At 41.5% G+C, this 20,588-nt stretch overlaps 1 protein-coding gene across 14 annotated transcripts in view; it reads right to left on the bottom strand.

The window, feature by feature from the left end:
- LOC144773261 (uncharacterized) overlaps positions 1-20,588 on the bottom strand; it is a 7,170,044-nt gene that overhangs the window by 2,058,490 nt on the left and 5,090,966 nt on the right. For all 14 annotated transcript variants that reach the window (XM_078658159.1, XM_078658161.1, XM_078658167.1 and 11 more), the window contains one exon: positions 11,708-18,789. In XM_078658159.1, the coding sequence (XP_078514285.1) occupies positions 11,708-18,789 (7,082 nt within the window). The remainder of the gene's footprint in view (positions 1-11,707; positions 18,790-20,588) is intronic.

Below are 20,588 nucleotides of genomic sequence, written 5' to 3'. Positions count from 1 at the left end.
GGGAGAAAGGCCTTGAGCGCCAAAAGTATCGCCCACAATTCTAGAAGGTTGATATGAAACAACCTTTTCTCTGGAGACCAAAGACCCTTGATGTCCAGATCCCCAGATGAGCACCCCACCCTAGGGTAGAGGCATCCGTTATGGAGGGCGTCCCTTGAGACAGATTGTCCTCCACACTCATACAGATCCGCTGGAGCTTCTCTGGTGATCCTCACAGACTCCCTGAGATCTCCATTGTCTTGATACCACTGCCTGCAGAGACACCACTGGAGCCCCCTCATGTGCCAGCGTGCATGGTTGACCAACAGGATGCAGGAAGCGAACAGACGAAGCAGGCGAAGAACCTTCAGAACTGGAACAACCGCTCCATTGTGAAACAAGGGAATCATTTCCTGAATGTCGAGAATACTTTGAGGAGGAGGGAATGCTCGACACACAGTGGTATCCAGTACTGCCCATATGAACAGGTTGCACTGAGAGGGCACCAGGTGAGACTTGGGTACATTTATCGAAAAACCCAATTTGTATAACAGCTGGGCTGTAACCTGCAAATGATGACTCACCATCTCTGCAGACTCTGCCTTCAACAGCTAGTCGTCCAGGTAGGAGAAAACTTGAATCCCGACCTCCTGAGATGGGCAGCAACCACTGCCATCACCTTGGTGAAGACTAGAGGTGCGGTAGTAAGACCAAATGGAAGGACCGCAAACTGGTAGTGTTGCGATCCAAACGTGAAACTGAGATACTTCCTGTGCGACTTCAGGATTGGAATGTGGAAATACGCATCCTGCAATCGATGGACACCATCCAGTCCTCTTGTTGCAGCGCCTGAAGAACCTGCACTAGAGTAAGCATCTTGAACCTCTCCTGTTTGAGAAACAAATTCAAGATTCTGAGGTCCAGGATGGGACGTAATCTGCCATCCTTCCTGGGAATCAGGAAATACTGGGAGTAGCACCCCTAACCCCTTTTCTGCTTCGGAACCACCTCTATCGGACCTATTTGTAACAGGGTAAGAACCTCCTTCTGAAGGAGAAGCAAATGATACTCTGTGCAAAACCCCTGACAAGGAGGGTAAGGAGGGGGAAATTCTGTGAAGGGAAGAGCGTACCCATTTTCTACAAGATCTAGAACCCAAAGGTCCGAAGTTATTAATTTCCAATCATGTAGAAAATGAGTAAGCCGGCCTCCCACAGGACCCACATGATCCAGGATGTCGGATCTAGGGCTGCTTTGCTGCATTACCGGGAGGGGTATGGGAGGTAGAAGAGGAGGAGGAAGAGGGATGCCGTCCAGCTCCACAAAGGCGATCTCTGCCTTTACCTCTGTAGGATTTATACAAAAGGTTCAGTTGCTGCTGCTGCTGCTGTGTCTGACTGGAACGAAAGGAAGATTTCCCAAACCCACTGTATCTTCTGTAGCCATAGCCTCTTGACCGAGACTGTAAACCCAAGGATTTTGCTGTGGCCTTACTGTCCTTAAATCTCTGCAACGCAGAATGCTTTTTCCCCAAAAAGCTTAGAGCCGTCAAAGGGCAGATCCAAAAGAGCAACTTGGACATCCGGTGAAAATCCTGAAGACCTCAACCATGCATGCCTCCTAGTAGCAACAGATGAGCCCATCAACCTTGCCACCGAATCTGCAGTGTCCAGTCCTGACTGGATTACTTGGCAAGCAGCTGCATGTGAGTCCACCAAGACTTCACTCAAATTAGCACAATCCTCTTCAGATAACTTCAGGAGAATCTGCTTGGCCGAGTCCATAAGAGCGTGAATATATCTTCCCAACAAACAAGTTGCATTGGTGGATTTCAAAGCCATACTGGCTGATGAAAAAAGTTTTTTTTAATCTCTGTCAGCTGGTGCTTGAGGAAAATAACTCACAGACTGATTTGAGCATGAAGCCTAAACCACCAAACTCTGAGGGGACGGGTGAGAAGAAAGAAATTCAGGGTCCCCTGGTGCTGGTCTATATCTTCTAGAGACAGATCTAAAAACTGCAGGAGCAGAAAGAGGATTACTCCAAACTTCTAGTATTGGCTCCGTCAGGGCATCATTGAAAGGCAAGAGAGGCTCTACTACGTAGGAAGAAGAGTGAAGAACCACTGTAAGAATATTAGGCTTATATTCAGCTTTGGAAGCTGTAGATCCAACAGTTCAGCTGCTTTCTTAATAAAATCATGATAAGAGCAACATAATTTGAAGGAGAAGCCTTCTGTGATGCAAAATTCCCTTCTGGTGAAACATCCAAACCACTTGCCTTACACAAGTCTTCAAGCAAGTCCTCAGACTCTTAAATTTCACCTTCTTCCATGTCACCAGCTTGATATTGCTCCTCTTCAATTAAACTTTGAGCTTCTCTTCTAGAACGCATCCTCAGCTGCGGCGTCAGTGGTGCCATCTGCGGCGTCAACGGCTCCGGCAGCGGCGTCGAAGGCGGATCTGTGACAGTAGCCAGCGTTGAATGAACTCGAGAAGAAGGGATGCCAGATGGAGCCCGAGACAGCCCATACGGGTTCGACATCCTCGGCGCCGGAATCTGCCAAGACGGCGCCATCGGCAAATATTTCATGAAGGGGGCTGGAAGATAATGGTGAGGCACACCCAAATTAAATGCCAAAGGGTCCATGGGACCCGAAGGTGCTCCCGATGGGCATGTGGGTCTGGCAAAAATTCCATACATGGAGTTCAAGTACTGCAATGAAGCCGAACCCAGCGCTGGGAACGAAGGATACTGCGCCTGTTCGACCTCTGTATGAGGAACCTCTGGAGTCGGAACTACTGGAGCCACAGGAGGAGCCACAGGAGCAGCAGGATTCTCATTATCCACTGGATTCTATGCACCATCTGGAGCCGGAGAATCCACCGACGCCGGAGACTGCGCCGTTGCGCCCACATAAGGACACCGGGCCAGAGATATCTGTGGAGACTCAGAGGAAGAAGGAGAAACAAATCCTTGACACGACGTCGAGGAGCCGGCGAAGGCGACTCGAGGCTTCGACGAACGACGTCAAGACCCATGTCTCTTCTTCTTGTGCCTTCTCTCTGATCCATGCAAAGTTGATGACCTCAACTTCGACCGTTTACGAACCCCTTTTCTCCTTTCTCACCTTGGACATGTAGAGCTTAGCCTCTCTTTCCTTCAACGTCTTCGGTTTCATCTTCCTGCAAGAAGAGCAACCTTCGACCTCGTGATCACTCAAAAGACACCAAAGGCAGTCATCATGCGGGTCAGTGATCAACATGTGACCTCCACATTCCTTACAGGGCTTCAAACCTGACTTCCTTTGAACAGACATGTCTAAAACAGAAACAAATAAAGTCTCAAAACAAAGTGTCATTTAGAAAGATAGGAGAGTCCTAGAAAAGTCAGTTATCGTTGACTGCACGGAAAAAAGGAACTGATGTCTTCACGCCGACGTGGTCTTCTTATGGATCCGGTGACGTCATGCGGAGCCGCGTGCGGAGCCATGATGCTGTGACGACCTCTTTGGCGCAGAGAGCTATGGAAAATTTTCACGGAATGCTGGCGCAGGGGGTATTCATAAGGTGAGGAATCCTCAGGCAGATGTATCCATCAGAAATCATATATACTGAGATGGGTGATTCCCATCAGAAAGGGGTTTAGTGTCAATAATAATGACACAGACTCTACTGTGCATTTCAGATGTACTAGGAACCGCCGGAGGACGGACTATCTCTTGGAGAAGTAGCATAGAGAGATTCTCAGGATTTCAACCACTGAATTATCCCAGATTGAAGTGCTTATGTGGAATTGGTATCTGCAGGTAATAATGATTATGAGAAAGGGGAAAGCCAGAGGCTAAATATAAATATGGTGATAGGCACAAAGAGAGCTTGATGTATTTCAATGCTTTCTTATTACAGAGTTGTAAAACAGTCTTTTCCTTCAACTAAATCCTAGGGGAGCGAACAGCATACAGGTGGAAGGTAATGTCACCATTGAGGAATATACCCTGATTAGAAGAATGTGTAGTGTTTTTTTAGTAACAAAGGTTCTTATTTTTACAGAATAATTATGCTATAAAAGATTGAAGCCCAGTTGAGAGATTAATTCATCCTCACACACTGTCTGCAAGGAATAGATACTGCATCCAAGACGGGGTGTGTTCCCTGATACCACGTCAGGTACATATTGGATATTCTGGATGGTATTTAGGAATGCCTAATTGTATGAGCAGTAATATACCTAGAATATTCATGCACAAGGGTGGAAGTGATGATCCCATTTTAGTGGAGAAAGATGTTTCCCTCTATCTATATATTTTTCCCAGAAATGTTATCTGTATGTAGAATGAGTGTTAGTTGTTGTGTAAAGCATTTTGAATGTGTATCACCAGGATACAAACACAGTATTTTTGCACATCTATCATGGACAAACTGTATTTTTTATATGTATTTTGTTTTTGTGATTGTTTATAGATCCATATTTACATGAGGGAGACATTATTTCTTGTCCTGGGGATGGTGGTGTTTTAAGCAGTGATACCCATCGAAACGCGTTGACGCAAATGTGTAAAGGCATACTGTAGATTGTGGAGACATTTGTTAGTTTATTGTCAAAGATTTTTTATACAAAATATACATTCAACAAGTGGGCTTGATCTAATGTATAGGCCTTTTATTGATGATTAGAAGCTATCTTTCTTGCAGGTTCTCCCTAGAATCATTTTTGTGTAATATATGTCTGAATGTTTTTAACTTATTTTAAAAGTGTATAATAATGCATTGTATTTTGATCATATGCTTGGTTAATTTTAATAAAATATTTTTATAAATGTGAGCACTTGGCCTTTGATGGTGGTGGTGTTATGTTCTGGTGATATATTTGTCTGCATGAGTGTGTTTTCCTTAGTATACTGAGCTGCCCAGAGCAGGTATTCTTTAGACTACGGTCTATTTGGTGTTCTACTCCTTTGGTGTTTAAGGGGCCCCTCTCATTGTTTCTGTGTATGGATGCAATCGGACAGGTTCCCCTGCAGTTGTGCCCACTGGAAGTTCAGGTCCCATTGCAGAGCCCACATATGCCATCTGGCATGGTTGACCAGCAGGATGGAGGAGGCCATCAGGCTTAGTGGCCAGATGGTCATCCTGACCGAAACTTGAGATAGAGGTTGAAATATCGGAATCATAGCCTGAATAACCCGGACTCGCTGTTCAGGAGAATAGACCCGAAACTCTATTGTGTCCAGAACTGTTCTGATGAAGAGGAGCTTCTGAGAGGCCTGCCGTAAACCGTAGGTAACTCCGTTGGGCCGGCAGAACGGGGATGTGAAAGTAAGAGTCCTGCAAGTCCAATGCTACCATCCACGCTCCAGGGCAGACAGGACCTGAGCTTGCGTCAACATTTTGAACTTCTCCTTCCGGAGGAAGCGGTACACGTCCCTGAGATCCAAGGTAGGACGCAGGCCTTTGTCCTTCTTGGGCACCAGAAAGTAGTGGGAATAACCACCACAACCTACTTTTGGGACAGGAACATGCTCGATGGCAACCTTGGCCAAGAGTGCCGAAACTTCCTGTTGGAGACGGGCCAGTTGATCCTCGGACATGTGATGTTATTGAAGAGGCATGGATGGAGGTGTAGTCTTGAAGAGGGGAGGGAGTAGCCCATTCTGACTATTTCCAAAACCCACCTGTCTGACGTGATGGTGCGCCAGTGGGGGAGGTGATGGCGAATCCTGCTGCCCACTGGCGATTGGTGGCTCTGAAAGGTCGGATTAAGTGGGTTTGGAGGCTGCAGCAGAGGGGGCTGTGGTGGACTAGCCCACTCGCTGGCCCCCAGATCCATGGCGGTGGTTCCCATGTCCCTGTCCACGCAGGGGCTGAACAGCTTGCGCTGACCTTTGACTCTGGGCGGGACGTGGCAGGGCACCCCTTCCGTAGCCACAAAAGGGGTGAAAAGCAGACTGCACAGGGTGGGTGGTGGAAAGGCCCAGTGACCTGGCCGTAGCCCTACAGTTGGACATCCTTTTGGACATCCCGTGTAAAACCAGTCGATATCAAACAGCCGTAGCGTCGAAGGACTACCGATGTGAAAATCATCCTGCCTAGTGAGTCGGCGGTATCCAGCCCACAGCGGATGGTAAACTTTGCTGCGTCTTTCCCCATCGGCAACTGCACGGGAGAGCACTGCCAGGGCCTCCTTCGAGCACTGATGCAGCACTTGCGCCACAGTATCCCAGACAGAGTGGGTATAATGGCCGAATAGACATGCAGTGATTACCGACCGCAGTCCAAAGCTGGTGAAAGAAAATATCTGGTGGAAGAAAATATCTTCTTCCCAAGATGGTCCAGCTTTTTGGATTGCCTATCATGTGGTGCCTTAGGGAATGCGCCTCTGGAGGTAGAAGCTTGGACCACCAAGCTCTCAGGGGGGGGTATTGGGAGAAGAAAGATGGGTCACCTTGGGCAGGGCGGTGGCGTCAGGCAATCATCTTATCTACTGGAGCCCCATTCTTGGGCCTGACCAGGTGCCCAAAAGGATGTCAGTGAGGGCTTCATTAAACGGTAGCAGGGGCTCCAAAGAGCTTTCTGCTGGTTGAAGCACCTCTGTCAGGAGTTTAGTCCTCACTGCCACCGTAAATAGCTCGAGAGCCTTGGCTGCCCTACGCAACACCTTGGCATAAGACGCTCCCTCCTCCGTAGCCACGGTAGGAGGAGACAACATGCCAAGGTCTGGTGAGGTATCCAGACCACAGGCTTCCCCAAGTTTCTCTCTTTAGTCCGGTTCACAGCCTAACTGGTCAGTTAGAGGGTCTCCAGACCCCTCCCAGTCCTCCTCACCCTTTTCTGGCTGCCAATCTGGTCTAAAAGAGCCAGGGTAAAACAAGGGCACAAAAGTACCCGTTGGCGCCGGTCCGGCTCTGCGTCTACCTCGAGGTGGAGGCCGGGGTCGACGTCAGCTGGGGACGCAGCCGAAGTCAGCTGCGGATGTGTTGCCAGTGGAATCAGCTCTGGGTGAGGTGTCACAAGGTCAACCGGCGCCGATCCAGACCCAGACCTGGATCCAAGGGGACCCCGCGTCGCCACTGCCGAAGCTACCCGCACCAAAGGCCCAGTGCCCACAGCAGTGTCCGCAGGGCCCAAAGGTGTGCCGGCGGAGTCGGGCTGCCCAGAGATGGCATGCATTTCTTTGTAAAATTGACAAAGCTGGGCGGGGGTCGCTCCAGGTCCCAGGAAGAGAGGGAAAGCTGGAGTCAGCCCTTCAGGCTCTGCACGTGGAGCTGCGGGAGGAGCATCAGCCGCATCCCTTGTCACGTCAGCCGACCGACGAAGAGGAGTCGAAGAGCGACGATGCTTCTTTGACCTCTTCTTGTGCCTCGACTTACCTGACCCCAAGTGCAAAGACTTGGAAGAAGATTCATTATGGTGGGTCCGCGACCGGTTTCTCGACCTTCCATGCGACCGGAACATTGAACGGCATGGGGCCAACTGCCGGGCCCCGAGGAACTTTCAGGACAGCTCCTGCAAAGACTTTGGGTTCATGGTCCGGCAGTCGGAGCACGACTTGGGGTCGTGGTTGTGCTCCAGGCAAAACAGGCACACACGGTGCGGATCCGTCACAACACCAGTCAGCTACAGGAACCACAAGCCTTGAAGCTGGGCATCCTTGATGTGCACCAGGAGTCAAAGACTCGAAAACGGTGTCGACAAAAGTCATCAAAAAAGTCAGTCAAAAAGTGACTAGAGGTAGCGCTCTCTCCGGATCTGCGCTGGCTGGTGCGGAAAAAGAAAGGAGTGACGTCAGCGCAAGAGGGCGGCATCTAAGAGGCTACAGCAATGTCATCCTCTTGACCACGATGCCAACGATGAAAATGGAGCCTACCGACGCCACCTTTCGACTTGCAGGGGTACTGCTGACAAAAAACTTTCCAGATCCAGTCTGACGCCTGGGGGTAATTCTAAGGTAAGGAATCTATAACTAACTGTTCCTTTTAGATAATAATTAGAAAATTACCATATTTAATAACCAATTAACTAATTAAAAACAAATTAACAACCAATTATTAATTAATTCATAATAAATTACTTTACACATTTAACACTAGAACTCAATTAAACAAATATTAATAAGTACAAATTAATCAATACATTTAATATAATTAAATTACTTCCCACCCCATTCCCCCATAAACCCACAACCCGCTATGAAACTAAAAGCTCACAATTTAAATAATTTTTTAAGGGAATCCTTATATCTGAAGTGAACGGTGCATGCACCTTGTCAAGCAGACTGCAATGGGAGCTCTGCAGATACAGTTTACATGGACCACTATGTGTGGCACAATATATGTGGAAGCCCGTAGGAGACTTCTGGTGTACCAATGCCCAGGGAACCTCAGTACCATATACGAGGGACTTATAATGGCACCCCAGCATTTCAATTGTGGTGTGTACAAAGTACTTAATGGTAAATTTAGAGGCGAGAGCACTGTCACTGGGGTCCTGGTTAGAAGGATCCCAGTGACCTACAGTCAAAACACACTGACACCAGGCAAAAAGTGAGGGTATCAATGCAAGAAAGATCATACTTTCCTACAAACACCCTTAAAATGCCCCTATCAAACTGTGATATGCAATACATTAATACAACTATTTTGCGATTTGGCAAGCACTTACCGAAAAAAAATGCCATTCAGCTGTCACAAAACCTTATGTATGACCTAGAGAACTGCAGGGCTGCAACCACTAAATGGTTCCATATATACGGCCCATAGTTTCTTAGCACACTGTTTTGGAGAATGTCTAAATTGTTGCAAGACTGACAAATTTGGAAACAAGTCTCCAAATCTGAGTTTTAAGAGGCAGAAAGAATAGAACACTTGTCAGCATGCTGGGGTGGTGTTTATATGTACCCCGCTCCATCACTTCCACCGTGATGCAGTCACCACTGGAACCGCACAATGCTGCCTGCTTCTTTGTGTGATTAAAGCTAAGGAAAATCTCCAGATCTAGTCTAGAACCTGGGAACATTCTAAAGGGGAGAACACTGCAGTTAGAAGTATCCATCAAAAAAAGGTAACTTTATACTTTTTACTTTCAATGTTTAAACATTTTCCATACTATGAGGCCCATTACGATGTCAGCCCGCCACGGTAACAGTAAACGGGACCGACCGCCAGAGGTGCGGCAGTCCCGCTGTACCTATTAGGATGCAACCACCACCCTGGTGGTCGCATCCCGCATATTTAAGATTGTGGCTGGCGGTGCTGTAAGCAGCACCCGCCACAATGTTAAAATGGCATGTTGTGCACTGGCATGCACAACGTAACAGGCATCCACGGTGCCTTCCACCTTGTGCATACCAATGAAGGAGGGTACCATGGGTACCCCCCATGTGCACCCCCCCACACACCCAAAAAACCAGAGAGCCCGCAACGGGCCCCCCAAGCCAAAGACTGCATGCCTTTCCATTGCGAAGTCTCCACCATGGAAAGGCATTCTACTGCACCCATCATAATATGGATGGCGGTGCCTGCAAGGCACCGTCATCCATATTATGGGCTTTTTCCGCCCGGCAGGCAATCGTGACACGGTACCCCCCGCCATGCTGATGTGGCGGGGTAAATGGCATTCTGACGGTGAGTTTTGGCGGACGGATTGCCACTGCCGGTCGGGCGGTTGCGATCCGCCCACCAAGATAATAGGCCCCCAATGTGTTTCTTTCCTACACATGTCAATGAAAACTGGGGAAATTTTAAAAATTTAAGTACTTTAATCACCTCTTTTACATGGATCGTTCAGGTTTAAACTATGCATGCTCAAAAAGTCTGAAAAATTATGTTAGAAATAGCATTGAATCACTGTCCCTTTCAGACTGTGTGGGGGTTTCCTCTGCCACTCTTTCGGAACATTCTAAAAATACCTACCAGTATAATAAGTCAAAAGTTACGACTGCATGCCTCACTCACAAGTGAATATACTATGTCTTTGTATATTTTGTGCATTTATTTCTGCTTCAAGCTTTGTGAATCTGGTGGAAATATGCAAGTGTAAGTTATACCTTTTTAGGTAAGGCATATTTACATATATAAAAATCATTTGTGAATTGGATTTTTATCCATTGCCTGTAGAACAATATCATGCACAACTCTTCCAGTACACAGCCATCCTAAACTACAGAAAGCCTCACGTTAAATTACAATGACAATATGATTCAACCCTCTCAATTTGTGTGCCACATTATCAAAAAAAGCTCGCCGAGACAATACTCTTGCAAAAAAAACAGCATAAGTCAGATCAATTGTAGTTGGCTTACGTCTCATTGAGTTACACATAAACGCTGGAAGTATGGGTGCGGAGAGTGCTGAAGCATCCCCAAAATAACTATAGTGGAGTTTAGAAGGTGATTGAGCAATAAATATTAATATTTTTGTTTGTGTTACATTTACCGTGCTTTAAGGACAGAGGTCACATATCAGGCTATTGCCTCATGTGTATCTCAGCGGTTAAACTACCAAATGTATAAATGACCGCCAAGCTGGCGGCCGTTTATAAAGCATTAACAGTCATGGCGGTTCCTGTCAATGCAATCCGCTGTTTGGTGCAGGGCTGCGTCAGCAATACACAACCCTGCTTCAAACTGTATTGTTTTGTTATTATCAAAAGGAAATCCCCAAAACAGAATTTTCTTTTTGAAAATTAAAAAAGTAATGATGCCCTTGCCAAGGGAGTCAGCTCCCATGACATGGGGAGCATTATTAAGTTTTGCTGTCCCTCACTGCCAGGGTATGCCTGGTGGTGATGAACAGCAAAATGAATGGGTACAGGCAGCCCATTCTGATTTGGTGGGAATACATGTAGCAATTTCTCTGACAGCCTTTACTCTGTTGGTGTGGATTAGCTATGGTGGTGACGGAGTATTCACTGTGGTAGCCAAACCAAAAATCTGTCTGCATTTAAAATCGTTGGGTTGTATGTATAAGCCATCGCTGTTTAGAAAGTGAATACATACCACCAACATATAAATGAGACTCTATGTCTTCTGAGAAATTGCTGCTTATACTTATAACATTGAGACTGGTGTTTACTTTCTCTGAATGCAAAGTGAGAGGATTTTTTAAAGTGAACTATGTGACAATCTTGCTGGGGAATAGGGAATGTGAAAGGAGAGGCTATGGGGAAGCATTTATTTAAGACACCACAAAGTTTAAATACTGGTAAATGAACTGTACATATATTTCAGAATATATCAGCAGTTAAGAAAGCATAAATTAAGCTCATTTAAAAAAAGTCTTAAGTGTAATGGAAACAAAGATTTTAATAAAATCAAAACATTTGAGACACTTTACTTGTTATTGTGCAATTGATGCATTTTCACTGAATCTTATTTTGCATACATTATTGATTGTGCTCTATATAATTTTATCAGTAAAACTGGACATCTGTTCAAATTTAGAGACCATTTCAATGGAAAATGTGCTTCCTATAAATGACAGTGTGCTACCACACGATGCTTTAGTGAGATAATTGAGTGCTTTACAAAGCACCACCAGTTACATTCTCTCATTTACTGCTCTCTTGCTGAATATATTTTCTACACTTGTCCTTTGTGGGACACTACCAGACTAGTTTTAAAGAGGCACACATTTAAAAATTCAAGTGGGATGTAATTTCAAATATATAATGCTCAAAATTAAACAAACAAACTTGCCAGGTTTAAATATAGCTTTGTTTTTCTCACTTACCTCTCTTGGTCTAACATTTAATCTTCCTGATCTGTCCAATAGGCTTCGTTTCCCCTCACCATTTTCTTTTTCTGATTCAGGAGATCTTGATTTAGCAAAAGTCACTGGTCGTACACTTTTCCCGGACACTGATGCTTTTCTTACATCTGACAGGCTTAATCCGGTGCTGTTTAAAAACTGTTTTTTTAGAGTTTCAATGGTCTCAGTTTTTATAGAAATAACTCCTAGATGTTCGGAAACAATAAATGGATCTATTTTCATTGGCTTCATTTTTATATGTGGTGTTATCTTAGTTAGTGCACTTTCTATTTTCTCTAGCTCTCCAGGTGCTTGTTTGACTGCAGTTATGTCCGCGGTTGCTTTTGCAAAGCTTGTTTCTGTTAATCCTGTAAGTAAATATGCTGCCACACCCGAAAGGATTCTTTCAATGATGTTGTCTTTTTCAACGCTTCTAAATAAATCACATAAACTCTGAGAAACAATGCAAGGTTGGTAGTTGGTCATTTCTCTTGCAAGTAATTTAGATATTTGTTTAAGGAACAGGTTGTTAGTTATATTTTTACAAAGTTGCTCTTCCGATCCATAGATTTTCAAAATAATGTTATAAATATAGTCAATGACTGAATCACTAAAGTCGTCACTTTCTTCTGGAGGATGACATAATTCTTCATTTGTGTTGTTTGTGTCTGGCAATTGATTAAACATTTCTATGAAAAGGGAATTTGTCATTTTTGTCACTACTTCATATAAAATAGTCTTTGAGAACATATTTCTAGTTTCTGTACATGTGATGTAATTTGGCAATATTAAAATTTTCAATAGCACTTTTGCGATGATTTCTTCCAACAATGTGGGTGATAATTTAAACATTCTATTACTGGAAGAAAGAGTTTTTCTGCAGATATTGTTCTGAACTTTTTCATATAGTTGTTCTGCGTCGAGAGTTGAAAATGACTGAGGAACATTTCGAATAAATGTTGGATCTAGTTGGTAGTCAGCAATTTCTGCACATATCAAGCATACCATTCTTTTAACAAACATTTTATCTGTTAATGTGCTTCTATGATCAATAAGTTGGGAACCAAATTCTTCTAAGATATTGTTAAAAACAAACTCAACAATTTGAAAGACAATGTTTTCATCTACTGGTTGCAAATGTTCTTCACTGTGCATAATTCCAATATTTGCAGTTGACATTTCCATCAAGATCAAATATATTAATTCTCTGGTCACTTCATTGACTTCATCCACAGGTGTCAATTTGTAGTTAACACACATTGGATATGTGAAAGTCTGTAAAAGTTTTGATAAGATTCTAGAAATAATTTCTTCTATAAATGGAAAATAATAAAGGCCACCTAGTAATGGAATTGTGTTTGGTCTCTCAGAAGTTAACTCAAAACCCCCACTGATATTATCAAAAGATAAATAGTCTGATACTGGTGTGGAGAATGAAGAAGACTCCTCTTTGTAGTCAAATGTGTAAATTAAATATGTTGATGCTTCTAAAATTATTACATTTATCATATAATCCACAATTACTTTGTTTTCAGTTTCAATTGCTTTCTGCAATGCTAACTGAGATCCGGCTTTCACCATTACACAACTATATATGGTATTCACCACATTTTCAACATCATTCTGGTCAAATATTTGACTTTCTTTTGTATTGCTTTTAACACATATGCCATTCTTGGAACATTCCATTTTCAATAAACACATTAGTGATGTGACTTTGCTATCAAAAACTGATTTTGATAACCTACTTTTGCTTGTTGTTTTGGCAAAACTAGGAAATGGGGGGAAGATTTTGATTAAAATAGCAGTGATAATGGCTTCTGCTAATGAAGATGGTAGCATGTAAGTGTTAGAAAAGGTTGGGATTTCCTTCCCATTTTTTTGTATTCCTTTTTGAAGGTTCTCAACAATATTTTCACGATTTAAATTGATTTGGACAGTAGATAACCATTCTCCAGAAACACACAATTCAATATTGCCATTAAAAAGTTTTGCTAATAGCATATCTGATATTGCTCTGGACAAATTATTATTAGAGTTTGAAACATTAGCATTAATGAACATGTCAGAACCACATTCAAGCAAAAGGTCATTGAAAAGAGAATTAACTATGCTATTAACATTTTTGGTATTTACTAATTGAGAACCTCCTTCATCACTTGTATTCACAGTCACAAGAGCCCCATTCATATCCACTAAGATTAAATCCAATAAATCATTTATCATTTCCTTTAGTTCCTCGTCTGTTTCTGAGGAAAAAGGTAGAATCTTTAATATAAGTCCTGAAATGATCTCCTCTAGAAATAAATTATAACATGAATTGTTATGTTCTGAAAGTTGTTGGCTTTTTTTATTGCATTTGGTTAATATACACCTACAGTTTTGTGTGTAACATGTTGAAGAAGAGGCAGACTGGCAAATAGCTGCTTCTTCAGTTTTAAAAAGATGATCATAATTTGTAATCACTTCTCTGACTATAATACTGCTTACATTGTGAACATACATTTGACTGTCTATTCTCCTTTCTGCCAGCATTTGTGTGGTCGAACCAGGACTTTTTAAAATGTATTCATGAATTGTTTCAACAATATTTTCAATCTCTTTGTCTAAATAAAAACACTGTTCTTCACAGACATCTCTAGTGATCAAAATGTCATGCTTAGAAAATTCAAGGATTGTTTCATCTATAAGTAGAGAAGCTATTTCACTTAAACTAGATTTCGTTGAGTCACATTTTATTTTTGTGCTTGTATCCAAGCCAGATAGTGATGGGAACATTTTTGATACAATATTGGTAACTACAGCTTCTATAATTGTGTAAGATAAAATGTTGGTGTCTGACATAAAATGCCCAGTGTCTTCCAGACAACTCTTATGTAATGGCAATTTTTGATGTTGATGTCTGAAAATCCTGAAATCATTTGTATCCTTAATAATTGCATTAGAATTTGTATTTCTGTAGGTCAGGTTATTTATTTCTCTATCCAAAGGTGAGTGCATATTCATTAATAATATGTATTTAATGATTAAACTTGCAATTGTTTCAACAAGAAATGGGTTCATATTTGTCAAACATTTCTGCATCGCTATTTTACTTTTGCAGTTTTTCAAAATACTACAAACTGAGTTGACTACTGTATTAACAGATACTTCATAGGGCCACCATACATCAACAGAAGAAGATACAATCCATATGTGGTACTTAGAGATAGCCACAATAACAGCATTTGTTAGTTTTGCCAATAATGCGGTATCATTTGATAAACTTTTTTTATCTTCTGTGTGGGCTGTTATATTCTCAGAAATATGAGCTAATTTAGAGAGCAGGTGAGTGACAATTGTTTCTAAAAATTCCCAGGACACCATACAAATATATGATGCAGATATCTGTTCATGTGTGATAAGAATTGAGGAGTTATTTAATATGTTTTTTATTATACTGGTAAAGTCTAAAGTTGAGGGAGTGTACCAAGACAAATCTTTTGACAGACATGGCCGTAAATGATAATTAGAAATTTCTATAATTATAAGACAGGCTATTTTTTCACCTAGATTGTTTATTTCATTCATGTTATCAAGAAATGAAATCCCAGACTCATATCTTTGAGACAGGGTATCATACACTGTACATACTACCTTATCCACAACATCATCATTTATTTGTGGGTAATAATCCTTCTTCAGAGCTTTTTTAGAAAGCACAATTTGCTGTTTGGCAAACTCAAGCAATAATACTCTGAGCAACTGCATGACTATTTCTTGTTTTTCATTTTCTGAAAGAGTTTTGTTTTCCATGTAGTCAGCATTTTCATAATACAAGTGGATTATTTTGGAGAGAAGACCTACCAAAATGTCTTCCAAAAATGTGACTGAGCATACTTTGGTACCATGATTTAAATGTTGGCTCCTGGTTTCATTTTTAGATGCACTATCATTTCCTTTTATTTTACATATGTAAGAAGCGGTTACTTTAGATTTCAGATGTTTATATGTTTGTGCTTGTTCTCTGCCAGAGGTAAAATCACTAAGAATATTTTGAACAATGTGTTCACTGTTTACATTCATATACCAGAAAGAAGATTTCAGCCCATTAAAATAGCATTCAAGATGGTATGTGTGGATTTCAACAAAAAGTAACTCAGACACTTCTTTAGCAATGCTATAACTGTAGCCAGTTATACACTGAAATAGCTCTTCTTCATCCTTAGAGATTTGCAATATGTTACAGTATATTGAGTCTGCTATTTCCTCCACAACATCACTGATTTCATAAAAAGGCTGCTCTACAGACCCACCTTCTGCCCCAGAAATATTTTTTTGTGCAATCTCCACAAGAACAGTATTTACAAACTGTCTTATATTTTCATTGTAGTTTGGTTGCATGTCTGTTACACCGAACAGAAATATTTTCCTCAAAAATGTTTTCAGAATTTCCTCTACCAGTACTGATGCTTGTCTTTGCTTGCAAGTCATGCTGATATTATTCTGTATTTTCCTAAAAATGTTGTTTGTTTCCGATGGGGAGTACGATACAGTAGACATGTGTCTATTATCTTGCAACTGCCACTGGTAGTCAGACATAACTGAAGTTATTAAAATGGCTATTCTTTCAGCAATAATATCACTTTTATCTGATATATCCCTGTAAAGGGCAAATTGAGACCCAGATTGACACAATGTTTTATTGTAAACGGAATCAATCACACAATCAACAAGATCTGCACTTAACGGTTTTAAAAATTGCACTTCACTTGTGTTACACTGGATTTTCATTTGTTTTTTAAGCATATTGATCATCACAGTATCCATTAATTTGGCAACTTTTTCACAGAAACCAATGTTGCTTCCATTGTTTTCAATGTTCTCATTTACAGGAAACTGTGTAATCAAAAACATTTTAGATAAAAGTTTTGTTTTAATTTCTTCAATTAAGGAATTAGTTAGAATACAAATGTGAAAAGAAGGAAATAATTCATGATGAAGACTGTGTTTCATTTTTTCAACATAGAAATCAGTCAGGGAATGTTTTTCAAATTGTTCTCTTTCTCTCATTTTATAGCTACATTTAAAATCACCAACATTTAATTCATGCTGACCAATGCAAAAGTCACTTTCATTTATCCCTTCTTTATACAGATTTATGGAACCTGAGTAATCACTCAATTGGCGAGGCTCCCATGATTCAATGTTATTATCCACACTAGCTATTTCATTCCTTAAGGGACATGTCTTCTGCTTTGTTTCAGATGCAGATCTTTCATTGAATTCTCCACATAATAGCATATTATGTTCTAAATTTATCTTGGCATCATTACATTTTGAAACACTACTGTCTGTGTCAGAAGTAAGGTAATGTTCATTCTCTCTGAAGATTAGCCTTGAAGGTGATTGCAAAGATGTTGATTCTGTTGATCTCACATTGGAACAGTTTTTATTATCAGAAATCAAGTTTTCCATTGGTTGTTCAAAGTTATGATACAATATATCCATCACAGAATTTCCTAAGCTTTGTGAAAACTCATCAAGAATGGAACTAGTTTCCTCATCCAGTACACTATTATTATCTATATAATGAAGTGTATTAAACTGTTGCCCATTGCCTTCTGTGACTGGAGGTGAATTGCAATTAAAAGAATTAGTCAAATGAGTGGTAGATCTGAAGAGGCATTTTTGTAACATTTTTCTAACAAGTTTTTCAGAAACAACTTTCAGAAGTGTAATGGAAGGGTCTGAAAATCCCATAATGCTAAGTGTTTTGGAAGCATGGAATAATTTGGGATGAGATGAGTGTCCTGTAAATGGAGTAGCACCATCGGGGGATGATACATGTGTGCTCCTATGTGCTTCAGTTTCCAAATTGTCCATATTTATATTTCTGCTCTGTGACTCGTCAGACAAAAAAGAATCCACAATTATATTAAAAACCTTTTCAACCATCTGATCTGAGTCACTGAATGTTATATTCTGATCTTCTGAAGAACCAAAACATGTTTCTTGACTTGAGCTTGTGATAGCACCACTAGAAGTTAAAAATGATAGTAATGCAGATTCTGTTTTACTGACTTCCCTTTTCTGATTACAAAAATGTTTGGTGTTATATGTTGAAATAGCAGGATGAATTAGTGTATCGACAGACAGCGGTGTTTCAGATCTAGAACTCTGACATTTATAATTGAGTTGTGAATGGTTCCAGTTTTCCTTTCCTTCTGCATTAACCTTTCCTCCATTTCTGATCAAAGGTGCTTCTAATTGACAGTTCTCAAAAATATGAACAGCTTCAAATGAATCCATGTATTTTATCTCAGTGTTACCATTTCTATTTTCAGGATTTAATTCATTGCTGTTTCTAAGTTCACTCTGTGATGTCTTTCGTGGGTCCACAGAACAATCTGAAATATCTGAAATTGTTTCTGTTGATGTAATTTCACTGCACAAAGATGCTGTTGCTGCATCAAATTTCACATAACATTTGTTTGGAATTTCTGCTGCATTGTACAAATCAGGTAAAACCCTAAAGCTTCTATACAGCATTTCAACTACTGTGCTTACTAAATTATGGGATATTTTATCAAAATCATGAGACATTTTATCATATCTAAAAATGTACTTCTTTTCCCTCTCTTCTACGCTTTCTGCAATATATTCCTCCAAAATACAGCTGTCCAATAAAATCCTAATAATGGCTTTTGAAACAGTTGATGAAATGTATTCTGCATTAACTGAAAATGCATGATTATGCATTCCTTTTTTGTAGTTCAGCTCTGATAAATTCAAATTCAGAGGAATTATTTCAGCTTGACTGAAGTGTTTTATAACCTTCGGTTTATAATCTGATGAAAGTTTATCACAATCTGCTTTTAGAATAAGAACACTATCAAGAACATTAGAAATGATGGAGGCAGTCAGATCATCAGAAAATGCTAGGGTAAGATTAAGGGATCCTTTTTTTTCTGGATGATTGAATTCCTTTAACCATTTTTCTTTTACGCATCCGAAATCATGTTTCCCACCAGTATTATTCACTGATGGCTCAAACAAAGTGCATATTTTAGTTTCACAAACACCTAAAAGTAAAAATATATGTTAATCAGAAGAAAATGTTCTAAATTAACAAAAGCAAATAAGACTGTTCCATTAAAATAAATAATTTTAGCAGTTGAGCTACCAAACATTTTTCAACTGTGTGAAAACTATTCACCTGTATCTTTGCCTTCAACAATTTATAACACTTCTTTGCTTTTCAGCTTGTGTTGCACACTACACTTATATCACGCACATACATTTATATATAAACATTTGATCATTTCCAATGATTTTTCAAAGTACACTAATGGAATTCTTATGTATGGCTTTCATAGAGAGCCTATATAATTTATTTCAATTTCTTAAATTCATAACTCCTTGCTATGACATCACAACAGTTGTTAACAAAACTGGTTGTAGTAAGGTGGTTTTCTGTGGCAGTAACCCCCCACTTTTTGCCAGATTTCTAATGTACTTTGACTTGATGTGCCCTGGGTCCCTGCCAATCAGGTTGCCATGGCCTGTGTTCTTTCCCAAAACTGTACCTTTGGATCCATAATTGGCACATCTCTGGCCACAGTTAAGCCCCTTTTAAAAGGTACCATATGCATCCAGGGCACTGTGACCAGAGAAGGCTTCTACTGGCTGCAGCACCTATTGTGCCACCCTTAGAGACCCTGCACCTTGAAACCCACACACTGCCATTGCAGGCTGTGTGTTTTGGTGTAAAGAAAAGTGAAGAGTCAACATGGCACATATCCCTTTGTGCCATCCCTGCCACCCACTGCCTGTGGCCTAGGTAAATCACGCCTCTAGCAGCATGCACTAGACTACAGGAGAAAGTTCAGTTGCATGAGCACTGTACCCCTACAGTGTCTGAGTACATTCTTAGACATTGTAAATGCAGTAACCAATAAAGGTTATGTGGTCTGGGAGTTGGTCACTACGAACTCCACAGCTCCATAATGGCTTCACTGAAATCTGGGAAGTTTGGTAGCAAACTTCTCAGCACATTAAACTCACACTGATGCTGGTGTAGAATTTAATGTAAAATGCACTCTGAGGGCATATTAGAGATGTCCCCTGAAGAACAAGTTACTTACCTTCGGTAACGCTTTTTCTGGTAGATACTATATCTGCCTGTGGATTCCTCACCTTGTGAATAGAGTCCCACAGCAGTCCCCACTCCCGGAGGAGGGTAACCACTCTGCTATACCAGGAAATCTTGGAGAACAGAGCGCGCGAAGTGGCCGTCCCTCCTCACCTCGGTATCCAAGCAGTAGTGCTTCGCGAAAGTGTGGAGGGAGGCCCAAGTCGCGGCTCTGCAAATATCCTCAACAGGTACACCTCTAGACAAAGCAGATGTTGCAGACTTTGCTCTAGTTGAATGTGCTCTAATACCCTCAGGAGGGTCCTTACCCGCAAGGGAGTAGCAGATCTTGATGCACAGGATTATCCACCTGGAAAGTGTGCGCTTGTGCACCGCTCTGCCCTTCTTGCAGCCAGCAAAACCAACAAACAGCTGGTCGTCCATCCGGAAGTCTTTAGTCCTGTCCAGATAGAAAGACACCGCCCTCTTAGGGTCCAGGCGATGCAGTCTCTCTTCCTCCTTAGACAGGTGAGTGGGAGGATAGAAGGTAGGAAGGGTAATGGACTGCCCAATATGGAAAGGAGTCACCACCTTAGGCAGAAAAGCAGCCCTGGTCCTGAGAACCATCCTTTCAGCATGAATGGTCAGGAATGGGGGTTTGGAACTTAGAGCTTGAAGCTCACTTACCCTCCTTGCCGAGGTGATTGCAACGAGGAAGATCGTTTTAAAAGAGAGAAGCCTCAATGGACA

Source organism: Lissotriton helveticus, chromosome 8, assembly GCF_964261635.1.
Source record: "Lissotriton helveticus chromosome 8, aLisHel1.1, whole genome shotgun sequence".
Classification (NCBI taxonomy): Eukaryota; Metazoa; Chordata; class Amphibia; order Caudata; family Salamandridae; genus Lissotriton; species Lissotriton helveticus.
This window is presented reverse-complemented; position numbering and strand designations above follow the sequence as displayed.